Source organism: Xiphias gladius, chromosome 22 (assembly GCF_016859285.1).
Source record: "Xiphias gladius isolate SHS-SW01 ecotype Sanya breed wild chromosome 22, ASM1685928v1, whole genome shotgun sequence".
NCBI classification, from domain to species: Eukaryota; Metazoa; Chordata; class Actinopteri; order Istiophoriformes; family Xiphiidae; genus Xiphias; species Xiphias gladius.
The window spans coordinates 7,196,096-7,209,818 of record NC_053421.1 but is presented as its reverse complement, the minus strand read 5'-3'; the positions used below and the strand labels follow the sequence as shown (position 1 = coordinate 7,209,818).

Here is a 13,723-nt window from a genome sequence, read left to right as displayed (position 1 = left end):
GCGCAGCTCTCTCCAGGGCCTGCAAGCCAGAGTCCCAAGAAGCCCAAGGACCCTCTGGCAGAACTCGATCTCAAGGACTTCTTATAACGCCCGAGGTGGGAGCTAGGAACAGTACATATAGTATATACAGCAGGGTATTTACAAAAACAACCTGTGGAAGACTTTGATGCATTCACTTTTTGTTGGTTGGTACATCGCTAGCTGCTGCATGGCTTATGATATATTTGCACAGAAGGATCAAGAGATGCTTTGGAATCAGACTATTTCAAATTTTATGCCACTTCAGTGTTTAAATTACAGAGGCTTGTTTCCAAATCCTAAGGATTGGTTTGGAGACTTGAGAAATGACCTCAGTGTAAAATAAATAAAATGAGTCCATATGTTTATATTGACTCGTTTACTTTGCGTTTTTTTTTAATATGACGATGCCCCCATGAGGGACATTGGAGTGTCTTTTTTTAACCTTTGCAAATGTCTGTCACTCCTTCATAGCCTCGCTGCTACCAAGTACAGTACCTGCGGATGGAGCTGGCAACCCATGTTTCTAACTTTTTCTGTTTTTTCTGCTCTCAATAGTTGTTAGGTTTATACCGTATGAGCTCTTCTTTCAAATAACAGTGAAAAAGTATGAGCCTCCTACTTCTGGATGTCCTTTTTTAAATAACATCGACAATGGGTTAAGTTGTTCCTACTGGCTTCTTTTCAATTATACAAAAATTAAGTTGAGTGATTTTTACAAAGTGCACTTTCTTACACACTTGAAATGAATGCATTTAAATGAATAGTCTCAGAATAAGTGAGAATTAGCTCTGTATTGAGCCACTCATCATTGCTGTTTAAGGGGCCATTTGGAGTGAAGTGCGTGAAGTGGTTGAACCAGTTCTTTTAATCAGCACTTTGTAACCGACCTGTCATTCTGTAGTGTAAGACAAAAATGAAATCACTGTCTGTCAGCTTTTAGCAGATACCTTGCGCTCCATTGGAATCAAGACCCACGAGAACCACATGACCCATATGTTGAAATGTTCTCTATTTCCTGTCTTCCAGCCGCTTTCTTCTCTGGAGCAGGGCCCTCTCACCTTTTACCTGGTGTCTGTCAACATCTCAGGATGCCAGTGATGTTCAGCTACTCAACCTTACAAGAGTCTCTTTTCTCCACCCCGCCCATCAACACCCCACCCTTCTCCTGTGTGATGTCGTAGCACAAACTGTGAAAGTGAACCATAGCAGATTATATGATAAATATAAGTGAAAAAAAAAAATCCAAGCGTGTGCTCTATGTAGATGTACTAATCTTTTGTCTAAACAAAACCACACAAAACCCTGACAAAAAAAAAGTCCACAAAAGTAAGTGAGAAAAAAGTGAAGGCGTATGTGTTTAGACTTCTTTCTAGTGTTGAGTTGAATGATGGATGTGCTTTAGTGTCCTAAGCTCCACCCGCCACTCCGTATTTTTGTCCCTAAGTCCTTATGAAGGGGGAGGAGCTCTTCTTTGTCCTACTCTGACAGAGTAGTAAACGAAGCCCTAGTAGATTTTCAGAGAAACGTGATGTGTTGTTTACAGAAAAGGTTTTCTTTGCTGTACATAGATTTCTCTGGTGAGGATTACGTCTCTATTCTGTATGTCTGTTGAAGAGAAATATAAATGTGAATCTGAAATGAAATTATAAGAATTTGTGTGAGTATCCTTCTATTTCCTGTCACCATTTGAAAGTATTTGGAAACAAATATGAATACCGCTATGATTAATATACTGTATATTAAGAAACAAACATCTGCGGGCTTTCTGAATCATAGCAGACCAGCAAGTGATCCTTTTAGTTTGTTTCTTTTTTTACGCGTTGCTAATTTTCTGTCTTTTTCTTGTCTTATTTATATGTTCTGTTTCCTTTAGAATAATCCCCCAGACTGCTGTTGATATTTGCTGGCATTGCTATTAAAAAACAAATCTTACAACTTAGTTCCAGAAAAAAACGCTTTAGTTATTCATCACAAAGGTGAATTCAAACTTCCCTTCAGTGTAACTGTACAACTGTCTGTACAAGTGTCTACCTATGATTTTGACACCTCTCATGTGGGTATGTCTTTTGCCTGTGTTTTCATTCTAACTTACAACGACCAGTTCAGTGTGGGGTTTTTTTTGTATTTAATAATGTATTCCGTTGCCGTACCCAACTCTATGCTCAGACAGGTCAAATTAAATGTTTGGATAGGAAGGACTTTCAAGTGTGACCCGCAAACGCCACCACAAAAGTCAGATTCAGGAACAGATTAAAGATACACTGTTGAGATTTTTGTTTCTCTTTTTAACAAAAAAAGTTTTATGTTTGCATTCACTGTTTCTTACCAAAAACTTTTGTGTTCAAGTTCAATGTTTTGATGAGCACATTGCTCCATAGTCCTACTACTGAACATACTGTTTTTCTTTGTTTAATCATTGCTGACCTTTAGCCCATTGTCAGTGTAACTTCTGTAATACTGTATGTGGCCACATCTGAGCTTTGTGTAAAGACACCAACAGGAGGTCATCGTTTAACCTTCTAGCCATGATCTTGTTCCCCGCAAGAATCTTTACACAAACTTCTTGTGTTCCCACTGCCTTACAATGTAATCAATATGTTCTAGTGATGACATGCATTTGGCCAGCTGTATATCCTTTGTTATAAACTACAGACAGTTATAAAGCTTACTCTGTGTATCATTTTAGTGGACTGTGTAAGCCATTGGTTGTGAGAATCAGGTGTGATTCAGAGAAAATAATGGAAGCTTATTAACATTTTTCATGACTGAATTGTTAAAATTGTATTTTTGTTTAATTGTACATTTATTTTATTTACAATGGCCCTCCCCAGTGCATGTAAGCCCCTTGAGATGCAATAAATTCAATGATGGATTGAACTACCTGTGAAGGATTTTTTTCTTTCTATATTGCTGATATGTTAGTACCAGCGATAGATGTTTTGTTAATGAGTAAGTCTGGATTATCCACTTGAAAGCCCTCAGGAGCCCCTAAAGCCCCGGGTTTGTTATGTGCCTATTGGTTTTTGTGCCTACTGCAGGTCCTGCATTATCACCTTATCCTGTGGTTCCATCTTTTAAAGGAGCTCTGTGTCAAAGTATAGTTTTAGCACATTATAATTTGTTTCATAGTTGAAATTAATTGACACAGACACAGAAAAACCAGGGACTGTGTAGTATAAGTAATCTAACAGAAGACCACTGGTTGGTTTTGGGTCTCTGGGTAATTAATGAATCTGCCATGTATAGTGTGTTGTGTGGACTGTAATTAAACCTGCATTAATTAGTTTTTTGGTCACTTGGGGAACAATAGACTGTAGCCACAACACTGACATATTAACACCTCATAAAGTAAATATGATCATATAGTAAATGTGATATAGCTAACTTGCTAGCTAACAGTTGCCCATTTACACATCCAGCAGACACAGAGCAACGATAGCATTCATTTGGAGTCATGTTTCTGTCTAACTGTTGAATGGAAGTCCAAAATTCTGTGTCGTTTTAGCTCTGTTTTGGTCTTTAACACCCTTAACATCTCTATTCCTTTTTTTTCACTGCTAAATGCTGCACTGTGTTCACCAGCTAGTCCCTAATTTTGTCTGCCATTTGGTCCAGGGCAGAGAGTGTAAAGTGGGTTTATCAGAGCTTTTTCACATAAAACAACTGCCTGCTATTGAAAGTGATGCCAATGAGAATGGTGAGAGTAGGCCAGATAACCAAAACAATGAGCTGAAAGATACGGAAAAAATCCAGGAGAGTTGAGAACTGCTGTGTCAGGTAATTATACTCTGGATTCATTCCCTCACTACTACCCTTTTCACATTACCCAAAGTCACTTGATCCATTGTTAATATAAGAATATTGATTAGTGCAGCTTTAATGGAAACATTGGGACAACAGGGTACATATACAGTACATGCATAGCGGCCTGGAGACTGAGGGCGTCAAAAGAGGCCCCAAAGCAAACTTTTTCATTGGGGTCCACTCACAGAATAATTAGGCGTAGTTTTAGGTGGTGTGACTTGTGGTGACACATAATAACTAATGTTATTGAGTTAGTAAGTTCAGCAGTTACAGTAGTAATACATAGTACAGTAAACATTCCTGACAGTGGTCTCATAACGATTTTTACCCAAAAACCAGTATATAGTCATAGAAATGATTTAATGTAATCAGGATAATCACAAACACACACACAAGTAGAAATCTTGGTTTAATGGTTGGTAGTATTCAATCTGCATCATTCATTTCAGATTTATTTCAGGTACTTGGTTTTCAAAAGGATACTTGTAGGAATTTTTGGAACATAAGCTCCATGATAAGTCGAAAATATCACATCCCAGATTTAAATTTGTTATTTTATAACAATATTGCTTTGTAATCTTATTTAACCCTTAGAATTACAGAATTCTAAACAGCTCGTATAAATTGTTAAATGGTTCAGTCCATCTTAACAAATCCCAAATATGTATATCACATTAAATACGCACTTACAATACTAGGCCATCCAAATATATTCTGATAAGGTCCCCTCCCTCAAAAAAAGTTCACAATTCCATAAATTAGCACCACGTCTTCTGAATAAGCACCGATATAATTATGTGCACAACAATGAAACCACATTTCACTGCGTTGCAAGGACAGAGAAAAGATGGCGAGACTCACAAATCAGAAAAATCTGTCCAGGATCCATAAGGACCCTTTCTCTATTTTGACAGAAAAACTGTCTTATTTAAAAAGGTAGCTGTAAAAAACAAACTCAAAGTTCTAGATATACACAATGCAAAACACCAGCTCATTACATTAAGTTGTTTATAAAAACGGTAATCTCAATATCTCTATATAGTTCATTTGTAAAACAAAAGTTAACATTTATTTTTCCTGGGTCTTTTGTCAAAGCCAATGCACGCAATCTTCTTTACAGTGGTGGAGAACACTTGAAAATGCAAGTCTCTCCATACAAAGGCTAGTTGGGATATAAACCGAATGTACCAGGATTTCTCTCACAAACATTTGAATATACACACTTTCCAAAACTGTATCCAAAAAGGTCAATGTTTTTAAAAAGAGCCAAAATAGAAAGAGAACTGCAGATCTGACTGATCTGTAAATACATACAATACATATTTTTTTCTTAGTTGTTTTTTTAGCAAATAAATTAGAAAAGCTGAAAAGCCATAGTTCTCTCGATGAGTTGACAAGCTCCTATGGTTGTCAACACTGAGTCTGCATGGCTGTGTGTGTGTGTGTATGTGTGCATGTGTGTGTGTGTGTGTGTTTGTGTGTGTGTGTGTGTCTGTGGATGGGTGTAAATCAGTGGAGGAGGAGTTGCTGGGAGGTGCAGGAGGTAACAGGAAGGCAGGATTAGGAGAGGCAGTCATTGGGCCCCTGGTTGGGGATAGGAGGTTGGGGGGTTAAAATAGGTAAGATGTCCCATGTATAGAGGTTTTCTGAGGGATAGAAACAGACTGGTGGTTAAGAGGGAATTCTGTGTTGTCTTAGGATACCTGGCACTCACTTGAGTCCCCGTTGACCCAGTAGCAGATCTGAGCATATTTGAGGGGGGTTATCCTCACTGCCACGTTGTAATCCTGTTGCATCCCGTTCCCGTTTACATCCACCCACTGGTGACCAGAAAATACCCCAACAATCTTCCTCTTCCACTTCTTCTTGCCATGCTCTTTGAGGCGGATGTAGACCCCAGAGCCACTGGAGCCAGGTTTGGCATCGCAGTATTGATAAAGTAAATCATTGGATTCCTCAGATACAGAACAGAACCGGTAGACCAGGTTGCCAGGCCGGTCATCATCAAAGCCAGAGAAGTGGATCCTCCCAGCAGGAAGTTTCTTGACTGAGGGGATAACACCCAGATCCATGTGCTTGACTTTTGGGGCTTTCTTCAGCTCCAGCACAGCGTAGTCATAATCTGCAGCCAGTCCATCAGACACACCTTTGAACCAACCCTTAGGGATCTGGGTCTTCTTGACCCTGGTCCACCTAAATGAAGGTTTCTCTGATTCCACACTTCGCCGACTCCGGCTCTTCCTACCTTTCCCTTTTCCTTTACGGTCCCCTTTCCCATCATTCTCTTCCTTTTCCTGGACTTCTTCTTTATCTTTGTCTCCCTTTCTCCTTTTGCCCTTTCCTTGCCCTCCTCTCCCTTTGCCTCCTTTCCCTCGTCTGGACTTCTCCTTTAGAATACCAACACGTAGTTTCTGCGCTCCATTTAAATAATCCTTCCCATCATGGATGCAGTGGGCAGCTGTCAGCACATGTTTAGGTGATACCAGGACCCCAGAACATCCTGTGGAGATCTTCACAGAGGAGGAGAAGGGATATTTGGTAGAGAACTGCTTATCAGAGATGGTGAAGCGGGTGTCTGTGCCATACACCTCCCGTTTGTGGCGGGAGCTAGACGAGACATTTCTGGTCCAGGCTGTCACCTCATTGAGACCTTGCACAGAAACTGAAGTATACGTGCGTGTACCATTCTCATAGACCGTCTCATAGGACAAAAACTGCTCAAGGTCATCCAGAGAAGGTGTAGGGAGTTGACGCTGACACTCGATCCCACAGGTCCCACTTAGCTCCAGTTGTGGATGGGCTGAGAAGTTGGGGCTGCTGAGAGGCACAGTACGTCTTTTCCTTACTAGAGGCACCTTCCACTGAGGCCAGGTATACTCATCATCAACTGTGTTCTCCTCAGCAGCTACAGCCACCGCCACAGCCAGTACCATCACTGGGAGCAGGACACACAGGGGTATGGGGCCCATTCTTAAGTTGGGCCTGGCTCTGAAACGTAAAAAAAAGAGAAGAATACTTAAGAAAACATTTCAATATATGTAGAAGTCATGAATTACTGATATGTTCAGTTCAGTACAAGATTCAGTTTTTTCTTTCTAGCCATGCTAAAAATAAACAACTTTTGCACCATGGTTGGCTCTGGGGATGGCTGTGTCAGTAAGCCCACACTGGGCCAAAGTGGTGGTATCATAACAGGCATTAAAATGGATTGCCTAGAAATTCATGGTCCCAGGAAGATGAGTCCAACCAAGTTTGGTGAGACCTTAGCTTTTACTGTAGTTCGACCATTAGGTTGGTGGTTTTTTTGTGAAATATCTTGACTGATACAGTATGGATTGCCATAGAATTTGGCACAGATATTCATGGTACCTAGAGGATGAATCTTAATGACTTTGGTGATCGCAGACTTTTCATTTAGTGCCACCAGCAGTCAACTTATTCAATGAAATATCTCAACATCTTAATGGATTGGTACTAAATTTTGTACTGACATTCATAGGTCCCAAGCATTGAATCCTACTGACTGTTGTGAACCCCTTACTTTCCTAAAGGCATTCCTATCCTCACCTGTACTTTGTGTTTAGTGCAAATTAGCAAATTTGATGGTGAATATGTTAAACCATATACCATGTTTCAGGGTAGCTGGAATGACATGGTAAACCTTATACCAGCTAAATGTTAGCATTGTTACTGTGCGCATGTTAGCTTGCTGATGTTAGCATTTACCTCAAAGCACAGCTGTGCCTAAATAAAGGTTCACAGAGCTGCTAGCATGATGGGTGACTCAGTCTCCTTTGTTTAAGCTAAACAAACACATCAGCATTCAGACAGTTCAGTGAGAAACTGCTACATCAGTTGTAATGACACAATGTTATAATGCTGTTTTTGGGGCCCTTAAGTCTTTGTTTTACTTTTTTTCTTCCCTTTTTTCCTTATTTTTATTTTTTTTTTTTGCATTTTTCATGTTTATTGGACAGTTAGTAGTGAAGAGGTAGACAGGAAATGAGGGAAGAGAGAGAGGGGCATGACATGCAACACATGTCCCCAGCTGGAATCCACTCTTAAAGATTCACTTTCTTAAGTATGTAACATCTCTACTTAGTAAAAGAGATGCTTAAAACCAGAATGCCCAGCAAACAACGTTTAATCAGCTTTAAGCACGTCCACCATGTGGGAAAACTCTGATTTCCCACATGTTTTGAATTGAGAAGATTGATTTGAATTGAGAAGATCTTGATGTCTCCCAATAAAGAAATAATTAACATTTCCATTTACGTCCACAAGGAGGAGGTGTAGCCCAGAATGTTAGAGACATCCACTGGGTCCAGAGCTATAGACTAGTATCTACTAGTAGTGTAACTACTATCACTAGTGTAGCCCAGCAGTCTGTGACAACACAACACACTTAGGACACTCCAGTTTTGTTTTTTGAGAAAAATTCTCCAGACGCTCAATTTTGCAGAAATTAATTGGTGTCCTTATTCATAAGGAAAATGACACTGTTTTAAATATTCTAAAACCCTTAAAACATTTCTCTAGAGTTGATGCATGTGCTGTGTGGTTTATAGGAGATTTATGTCCTCTGAGACTTGCTGGAAGCTGCAGGCAGTGAGAAGGAGAGGATGAACCCAGATCCTCTAAATGGGCTGAGACAGTGGCTTGGAGGTTTGCCACAATGGTTAACCTTCTCTCTCAGTAATGACAGTATCTGGTTTCCTTAGCTCCACTCCACTACTTGTCCGTGCACACAAATGACATCAAACATAGGGACTGTGCAGGCTGCAGACAGCCAGCTGGTTCATGCTTCTACTGTATGAGTATGACGTTGCCAATAATCCCGATAACCAAATAAAGAAAATTACTATATGGATGCGTTTTAATAGATTCAGCAGACCATCGCTTAACTACAGAGTAGGAGAACTTCAATACGTAGGCAGGGCTGTGGGGATGAAGTCAGACAGGCGATTCCAAACACAAGGAGAGTAAATCATCTGGATGCTGTACATTGAAGAGAAATGTAGCAGGAGCGAAAATCCATTTTGTTTATTTCAAACAGGAGTCAAGAGTGAAATAGCCATTCATTCTGGCTGTTTGAGGGGTTTAAATGGACCATGGCAGACAGGCTGACATCTGGGGTGCTCAGCAGGAGGACAGATCTTTGGGTTGGGGGGTAGCCTCTATTGGCCAGAGGGTCAGAAGTCTCACATTCCCTTTCAATTAGATGTTGGCAAAGCTCCCAGGAGACTCAGCTGAGGAGGAGAATTGCCTCATTGCATGTATGGCCATACCAGTGGACCATATCAGTGCTTTATCATCCACTGTGGCGATCCTGCCCAAATTCCACTTTTTAGTCAGGCCTACAAAGCATTCCCTTTTCATTCCAGGTTTATTTGTCAGGTAGTGCCCTGTCATCCAGCTTAGTCTGAGTGCAACGTTTTGGGCTTAAGTTTACCACACGGTGTCCAATAAAACATACCCAGTGGCCAACATCTAACCAGTCTGAAACAGACAATAATAAAATACAAGCCCACAAGAGCTGTAAAACAGTCTCAATAAATGAGAATACAAAAATGACCCTTAGTTCCTATTCAAGTTCACACTCCCACCGCCAGACTCAGACATAACACAAATCCAGAAGAAAGCCTGCAATTATTCAGCACAGAGTGGAAAATGATATGCTGCCATTATGGCTCTTGGTCCTTGAAGCCGATCATTTCAACGAAACTATTTTCCACTGCAGTCAGCTGAACAAGAAGCTGTGCCCCATCCATCCCTCGGTGGAGGGAGTCACAAAAAGCTGCTAAGGGCACCCAGGAAACGCAGTGACCACAGGATGGCGCTATGGCGCAATTGTCCAGCTCCCCTTCAGTAAGCGTGGGTCAGTGTCTATTGTCTAGTTCAACACCAAGTTTATTAAAAGGGGTGTTTTCATTGATTCTGACCTATTTTCAAAACCTCAAACAAACTTTACTTCTCAGGCACAGTTTCCGGGGTGTCTGAACAGCCAAAGGCTCAGCAGCCAGACACTGTTAAAGGCTTCCATTATGAAAATGTGCCCCAAAAGTTTGAGATAAAGTCGAAGTTAATCTAGCTAATCTATTTTCACATTCCTGAAATAACAAATATCACAATCAGCATCCTAATGCAACTATAACTATAACATTACTTTAGATATTCAGTGATAAGTGAAAAACAAACATCTGTAATTCCACATCTGCATCACCATCTGTATGTGGCAAAAGAGGGACAATGTATCTTTTAACTGTAGAGCAACCTATGCAAATATACTTAAAATATATAAGTGCATATGCCTTCACTGAATAACATTATCCGATAATAATAATACTCAAAATGCCTAAAAATAATGCGCATAAATAAGCAATATTGTGCACTACTAAGACTATAAAGTCAACTTAAATCGGCAGGAAAAATTCAACAATTGCATCCACAAAGAAAATAAGCGACAATCGAAACTGGAAGAAATCAATACTAATAATAATAATAAAAAAAACATAAATATATCAAATAAACTATTGAAAAGAAAGAAAGAAAGAATACATTTCCTCCACGGCTCCATCAAGAGTTCGTAATAACTGTGCCAAATGACAAAGGCGTCCTACCTGCTATCATCCGATTGATGGATTTGACAAATCCGCAATGTGTGTTTGATCCCACCAGAAACAAACGGGCGTTACTGCATCCCAGACGCGCAGGTATCAGCAGGGCGACGGCTCCCTTCTCCGCATCGCTTCTTCAAAGAGGCTGAGAGAAAGTCGCAGCCGGACGCTCCGCTCGGGCTGCACTTGATGCTGCGGAGGGAGGGAGGAGGGAGGGAGGGAGGGGAAGGGGAAGAAAAATTCTGAAAAAGGACTGCTCCCCCCCCCCTCCTCCTCTTCTTTCCACTTGTGACAAAAGCTATTCACATATGGGTGGGACCAGACCGAGCGGTCTAACTACAGGCGGAATCGGGGGGAAGCCAGTGGTTCTGTTAAGCGGCGTGCCCGGTCGGGAGGACAGAGGGAGCAGACGAGGCGCGCCCCAGCCGGCGAGGCCCCGCGCGGGCTGTGAGGGGATTAGTCCCGCGGCTCTCCACAACGGCCCCTGAGGCGCCTCCGCATCTGCGCCACCTTTATTCTACGTGTCCACTGAAGTGTAAAAAGAGTTTCGAGTACATTCACCCACAAAGTCAGTCTGTATTACGTGACAATAAACTGACGGCCTTTCGCAATGAACAGACACGGAGGTCCCTTTTTTAGATATATACATATCTATTTTGTTTGCATGTGGATTTTGATGCTTAACCTTCACGAAATGTTTGATATTCTTTTTACCCGTGCACAATAAACACATTCCGGACGGGGGGGGGGGGGTTTGAAGGTGTCTTCCAAGTTTCTAACAAGTTTTCGGGGGAAACCTTCTATGGAAATTTGGGGGGAAATCCCTCTTTCAGTGCTGTGGTGGAAGATGTATTTGCATTCGTTACCATTCGGGTACAAGTAAAAGTTCTTAGTAGTCCCAGTAAAAAATACTTGGAGTATTAACAGGAAAAGTACCCAGAGAGCCATGTTGTACAGAGTGTTTACCGAAGTATTATTGCTGATGCAGCTACATGTAAGCACCATTTTGATGTTGTAGTTGGTCGAGGTGGAGTTAGTGTACTTTGTATAGTGTTGGGTATTTTAATCTAGAACGATGCATCATGTTCTATGAAGTGATGGTATGTGTCACAGGTCAAATGTGAATCTGCAAAAGAATAACCAAGCCCGGTTGTTAAATAAATGTAGTGGAGAAAATCTCACAGTGTTTCCCCTCTGAAATGTATGTATGAAGCAACGTAGCAGGAAATGGAAGCACTCACGTAAAGGACAAGCCCCTCAAAAGTGGGCTCAAGCACAGTACTTGAGTAGATGTACTTTTCCACTTTCTGGCACCGCTTTGGTAGAGCTGCTTGCAGCTCACAGACGGATTTCATTTAGACACAGTTTCATCGACATCAGCCTCAATGTTTATGAGTAAAATATGTGATATGCAGTCAATTGAGGTCATATGTGTCGTGTAGTCATAGCTGCCAGGAGGATTTATACATGTATAATCCTAGAGTTTTCTCACAGAAAATGTGGTCCACATTATCTTTACAAGTATTTGAATGTTCATTTGGACTGAAAAATGTATGCATGACAGCCTGATGGCTTGTTGACCTCCATCTCTGCTTGTATTCTATCCAGCTTTATAGTATGGATGGATGAGTGCTTGCTGACAACCTCGGTCCTCTGGTGGGAGGACAGTGTCTGGGAGCACTGCTGCCTCATTTTTTGTGTTTAGGCTTTTCATTATACAAGGTCAGGACCACAGGGACGAAACCAGGGCCTCTGGCTGAGAGAGGGAGAATGCCATGGTGACTAGCTGAAGTCTCAGTGAGCCAAGAAAAAGACAAGGAAAGTATGTGTGCAGTGAGGGAGAGAAAGAGAGAGGGGTAGGGGTGGGGGTAACACACATGTGGCTCAAGAGGGAATGAGGAGTGCAGGATGTTTTTTGGAATATAAACTATACATAAACCTGACACAAATTCTACTGGTTACAACAAACCGCTGATAAAATTGCACCTGTTCCTGAGATGGTGAGTGTGTTTGTCTTTTGTGTGTGTGTGTGTGTGTGAGAGAGAGAGAGAGAAGACTTGGGTGGCCTGCACACCTGACCAGCATGTTAAAGATCATGATGGATGTTCACCCATGTGGGTGGTGATCACACACGTGCATATGCACATCGTACTTACAACTACAGAGCCTAATATTTTCTGAGGAGGATGGGTTAGCACGAGAGGTGCATTTTCTCTCCCTCCTGCCCCCGCTGGGTGTGGTCCTGATTCTTCACTCAGGCTCAGCACGTTGAATGAAACCTACCTACATTTGGGGAGATTGACCCATTGGTCAGTGCGAACATACTGCAGGGACTGTAAACATACAGGGCTTCCTGGTAGATCACTGCCTCTGGTGACCACCTGTGGAAAAGCATTGTGTATATGACATCCCAAAGATCTTTTTGAAGGGACTTTGTGAAGCTTAAGTCGGGTTACCACTCACCACTATCTTTCTCAAATTACTGAAGCTTCTGAATCATATAGGCAATACGTGTGGGTGGAGCAGAGGTTGCAGCCGCCACAGATGAGACTCCTTTAAAGTCCCCCTCCAGTCACAAATGTGTTTTTCTTATTGCTGCTTCACTGTTATGTTTGAGCTTCCATTATATGCAGAGAGTATGTTTTCACATTCATCTGCTGAAGGAGGAAGGTTTCTCTTTTGCTCACCTTTGATCTCAGTTTACTTGTACTTATGAGCAGGATTTTGTGACAACATAGCTAGTTTGGAAGCCAGTTGTGGTCCAACGTGCAACTTTACATTGAGAATGTATGTACATTGAGAATGGACTTTTCAGTGAGGTAGGAGACATCTTCCGTCCATCAGTTAGATGTTTGAAATGAAAAATATTTGCATAAGAGAAAAAGCAGATGCAATTTGAAGTATTTTTAACGAGGTAATCGAACATTTTGTGAAAAAAACATAGGCAGGTACAAATTGTTATTCAAAGCACAGTATTTTCATGTCTTAAAACATGTCAGGAGAAGATCTGTAAATTAGGCAAACACTTCCAAAAACATAACTCGAGACCCTGATCTATTTTGGATTTTTTTTTTTAAATTCTGTGAAGACAGAGGTTTCTCTGAGCTAGCATCCAGTCGCCATTAGAGGAACTGCAGCTTCAAACTGCAGACGCAAACCATGGTGGTTGACACTCAGACTACCGCCACTTGTCTGACAGTAGGAAAGCAGGAAATTTCAGCAGCTCTGCAGTCTGAACCTGGTTTGACCAATTTCTTTTTTTAAAATTAGATATACAAACA

The 13,723-nt window shown here is 41.3% G+C and overlaps 2 protein-coding genes across 2 annotated transcripts in view; one reads left to right on the top strand and one right to left on the bottom strand.

Moving 5' to 3' along the window:
• The window catches only part of snap91a (synaptosome associated protein 91a), a 47,206-nt gene extending 47,111 nt beyond the window's left edge, over positions 1 to 95 (top strand). The window contains 1 exon segment of the mRNA XM_040118172.1: positions 7 to 95. Coding sequence (XP_039974106.1) covers positions 7 to 87 — 81 coding nt within the window. The 3' untranslated portion in view covers positions 88 to 95.
• Positions 96 to 3,896: 3,801 nt separating this feature from the next.
• On the bottom strand, positions 3,897 to 10,606 carry prss35 (serine protease 35). The gene is made up of 2 exons (XM_040118971.1): positions 10,446 to 10,606; positions 3,897 to 6,813 (listed from the first exon to the last, which is right to left on the bottom strand). Exon 2 carries the CDS (start codon positions 6,792 to 6,794, stop codon positions 5,520 to 5,522), a length of 1,275 nt encoding a protein of 424 aa, XP_039974905.1. The 5' UTR covers positions 6,795 to 6,813; positions 10,446 to 10,606; the 3' UTR covers positions 3,897 to 5,519.
• Between the last annotated feature and the right edge of the window lie 3,117 nt (positions 10,607 to 13,723).